Source organism: Suillus subaureus (genome assembly GCF_016647635.1).
Source record: "Suillus subaureus strain MN1 chromosome Unknown BJ212scaffold_348, whole genome shotgun sequence".
NCBI classification, from domain to species: Eukaryota; Fungi; Basidiomycota; class Agaricomycetes; order Boletales; family Suillaceae; genus Suillus; species Suillus subaureus.
Window position 1 is genome coordinate 6,677 of NW_024538904.1, and position 4,017 is coordinate 10,693.

The following is a 4,017-nucleotide window of genomic DNA, read 5'->3' on the forward strand; positions in this document are numbered from 1 at the left end:
ATAACCTACCAACGTTCCTCATTCTTTCTCTCTTTCCTTCTCTCTCTCTCTTTTGGAGGCCTTCTTCTTCGTCGTCGTAGCTACGACGCTGCCGCTCATTTGGCCTCACTACTCTCTTGACGGCAGGTGCAGTAGACTGCCACCATGCTCTACTTGACGTCTGATGCCTTTCCAATCTGTACGTGTCCTCGGTGTACAACACGTTGACTGTCCATGCATGCTAACCTTATTTTACAGTCGTGCCATTCGGAGTCATCGGGTGTGTTCCTTTTTTCTTTCTATATCTTGAAGCAAGCTAACGACTTTCTAGCTTCTACCGCTACCTGTGGTACATCATCCGTATCATTGCTTCTGTCACCTACCGCCCCGTTCCTCTCCCCGAAAACCCCACTTACGTGGCCTCGGAAGATGTCACTATCATTGTACCTACCATCGATGCCGGTGAAGAATTCAAAGAAGCAGCCAACAGTTGGCTAGCTGGCAAACCCAAAGAAATCATCATCATCACCGAAGAGAAAATGCTTATTCCTCTCCAAGAACTTGCCAACGCTGTTGACCCGGATCATATTCGCGTCCTTACCGTCCCTTTCGCGAATAAGCGGTTGCAGATGGCACATGGCATTAAGAATACCACGACAGACATCATTGTCTTTGCAGATGACGATGCCATTTGGCCACCGACGCTCTTGCCATATGTGCTTGCATGTTTTGAAGACCAGAAGGTTGGGGGCGTAGGCACGAGTCAACGCGTCCAACCCGTAGGAAAAAGCATGACAGTCTGGGAAGTCCTCGCGGCATTCCGTCTGACAATCCGTAACATCGAAATTAGCTCCAGCACACACATCGATGGTGGTCTTCCATGTCTCTCGGGCCGTACAGCTGCCTACCGAACGGTCATCCTCAAAGACCCAGAGTTCCTACATGGTTTCACGCACGACTTCTGGCTGGGCAAGTACCAGCTCAACTCGGGCGATGACAAATTCTTGACGAGGTGGATGGTGAGCCATGGATGGAGTACCTATGTCCAGTGCTGCAAAGAGGCAGAGTTGTTGAGCACGATGAAGCCGAATTGGAGGTTCTTGAAACAGGTGTTACGATGGACCCGAAATACCTGGAGAAGTGATCTCCGGTCATTATTCATGGAACGATATATTTGGACCACACATCCATATGTCGCATATACCATGGTGGGTTGATGCCGTCATCTTGTGTGCTTTGATTTATTCTTATCTTGTTCACAGGTTGACAAGCTCTTTAACCCCTTCACTCTTCTAGTAGGACCCTGCCTTGTCGGGTATCTTGTCTGGAAAAGTACCATTGCAGTTGCAGATGGAGGATACCATCTGCCTTGGTGGAACATTATCCTCTCATACCTCGTATGGCTTCTCGCAACCCGTACCGCTAAGCTCCTTCCGCATCTCTGGCATACGCCCAGTCACATCATCTACGTTCCTGCGTTCATCCTCTTCGGGTACTATTTTGCGATCATGAAGCTTTACGCCCTTTTCACGCTCCATGAAACTGCATGGGGAACTCGTGCAGGCATTGGCGACCCGACGCAAGCGACAGCTGCCACGGACGCTGGTGGCATCGGTGTTAGCATAGTACAAGAAAAGGCCTATTTTGATGCGCCTAATTCGCCGACGCCGTACTCAGGCCGTCAGTCACCGTACCAGCAGCCAGCAGCATACGGTGGGCAGTCCCCGTATGCGCGATAATAGTTATGAATGTGATGAGATCATGACGCATGGGCAATTGCAGCACAGACACTTTCATACACCAGCTCGGTCACTGTAGAGCGGAACATTATGGTAGAACCCCTTCTCGAGTGGTGAACCTCATTCCATCCCACCCTCGTGTCTCTATTCCCCGCAATCGATAATATGACCAATATATATCATCGCTGCGACCCTCGTACATACCACTCACATTACCATGCTTTCGTTATTCTACGGGATTTCCTTACTCTATTTTGGACTAGCTGGCCATATACATAATACCCACAGGGCGCTCTCTGCATCGCGGATAGATGCGTCATCCACTGCATACGCATTGATTTTCTGATACTAGTCTTTTGTGTTGACAGACTTTCGTGCTGGGCCCATCGATGTTATCGTTAACAATATTCTCACAGTTTGGATATCTTCGTATACAATTATAGTCCGATGTCTTATACGATGACACCTGAGTTAAGGACTTAATTCGTAGTATAGCACTTATCAAACTTTGTGCAAGCTCGCCAGACCGGCCATTCATCAGGTCCACAGCGCGCTCAGTTTTTCTAAAGTCTTTAACAGCAAGTATGATAAAATCATTCTATCAATATTAAGTCCATGGATTATAATGTCTACCTGTAAGCACCCTGGCTTACTAGATTTCCCATAATCTTGTCCGCGATACTGAAACACAAGCTTTCAGTATCGTTGCCTTTTGGCGTAACAGTTAAGCGGATGAGAGTCTTGATTCAGTTACACTACCTCTGCTTAGTGGCCAGGACAAAGCACTGGAGGAAGGTACGATGAAACATTCTGTCCCTGCATCCTGAAGAGATGCTGCCTAATCTCCGAGATCAGTGTATCAGTTTGCACGGTGTTTTCCGGGTTACCTAGATACTACAACGTCTCGCTACGTCATGCATGAACAAGCTCCAGAAAAGATCCCACTTACGATAGGGCTAGCTTCGATCGAACTGAAGAAATCTAGAAGTGACGAAGAGGAAGCGTTGTTTCCGGTCTAATCCTATTCTCCAGCGATGTATGCGTTGTTCACGGATTGGTCGACGCTGATGTCACTTTGCAGCTCCGCGATGTCAGGTGGATAGAAGTGATCGGAGAAGATGTCGATAGTGGGGATGGAGAGGTGCATTGCATTGATGCTGTAAGTACTGTCAATGACAAGTTTGGTGGGGGCAAGCTCCTTGACATACGACTGTATGTCCACAGGCGCAAGGGTCAAAGCCACCGAACAAAGAAACGGACATACCGCAATCTGCTCTGTTCATTCATTCAGGACCCACATGTCTCCAAAAATAGGTCCACCGAGCTAATTACCGGTCTCATAAGCAAAGATCGCGGGATCCTCGGCGTATGTGAGGCTGTGAAGTCGATGATAATTTGGTTAGTATAGAATTGCACGACCTCGGGGTTGGTGGGGTCGTATCTGGTGATATCGAATCCAGCGCAGCGGAGGAAGGTATATTTGCCACCATGGTAGTAATTCTATGCGTAGAAGCTATCAGCAAGTGCAGATGCCGGCTCACACCAAGTGAACTCACGTGGTTGTTGATTAGTGGGGCAAGACCACCATCCGGCTTCATAGATAGCCCGGTCCATGGTGTCGAACTCCTGTTCATTAACGACGCCCAGTTCGGGCATGACACTCAAGGCATTGCCGACGCTGATACCGAGATTGTGACCACGGATGGTAACCGCGTTCTGGCAAATCTCCTCATCGCATTAATATATAGAAAGACAATAATGCAGAAGTAGCGATGGTTCCCCGTAGCGCATGGATCACCGCACTCGTAACCATCGACGAGGGTAGCAGTCGGGCGCCTCTGAACATGTCTCAAAATTTTGCGTGCTCTCGAATTGGCGCTAACTTGAACGTGAACCTCACGGTTTTATCATCTATGAACGATGAATGCATGAAAATCGGAATTATGGAAAGAGCAGAAAGGCTGCCGATCTGCAACATGAAAAGGTTAGTCGTGTTGTCCATTGAAAAGGTTTATTGTGAGGGTGGTCCTATGATTTAAAGTCGGGGGAAGTTGCTGCTCGAATATGTCTCGAAGGACAAGGTCGTTGAGATATGAACACCAAGCAGAATGGCCAGAGGGACGGAACGCCAACGCAGCTCAATGGAGCTCGACAGCCTCATACAAGTTGGACAGATATCCAGCTGCTAGAATCCGTATTGAATGCCGTTGGTATGGTTGTGGAGAAATGAGGATCAAAGGGAGTGACTGGGGGGACAGAGCGCCAGTGCCGCTTGAGAGCTTGATGGTCTCAGACGGGT

At 48.5% G+C, this 4,017-nt stretch overlaps 1 protein-coding gene across 1 annotated transcript; it reads right to left on the reverse strand.

Annotated features, from left to right (window-relative positions):
* Nucleotides 1-2,739: 2,739 nt before the first annotated feature.
* On the reverse strand, nucleotides 2,740-3,374 carry BJ212DRAFT_1306702 (uncharacterized protein; the record flags this gene model as incomplete). The annotated part of the gene is made up of 5 exons (XM_041333827.1): nucleotides 2,740-2,928; nucleotides 2,983-2,993; nucleotides 3,051-3,094; nucleotides 3,138-3,231; nucleotides 3,275-3,374. The coding sequence occupies 5 exons, from the start codon at nucleotides 3,372-3,374 to the stop codon at nucleotides 2,740-2,742; spliced, it is 438 nt and encodes a 145-aa protein (XP_041185178.1).
* Between the last annotated feature and the right edge of the window lie 643 nt (nucleotides 3,375-4,017).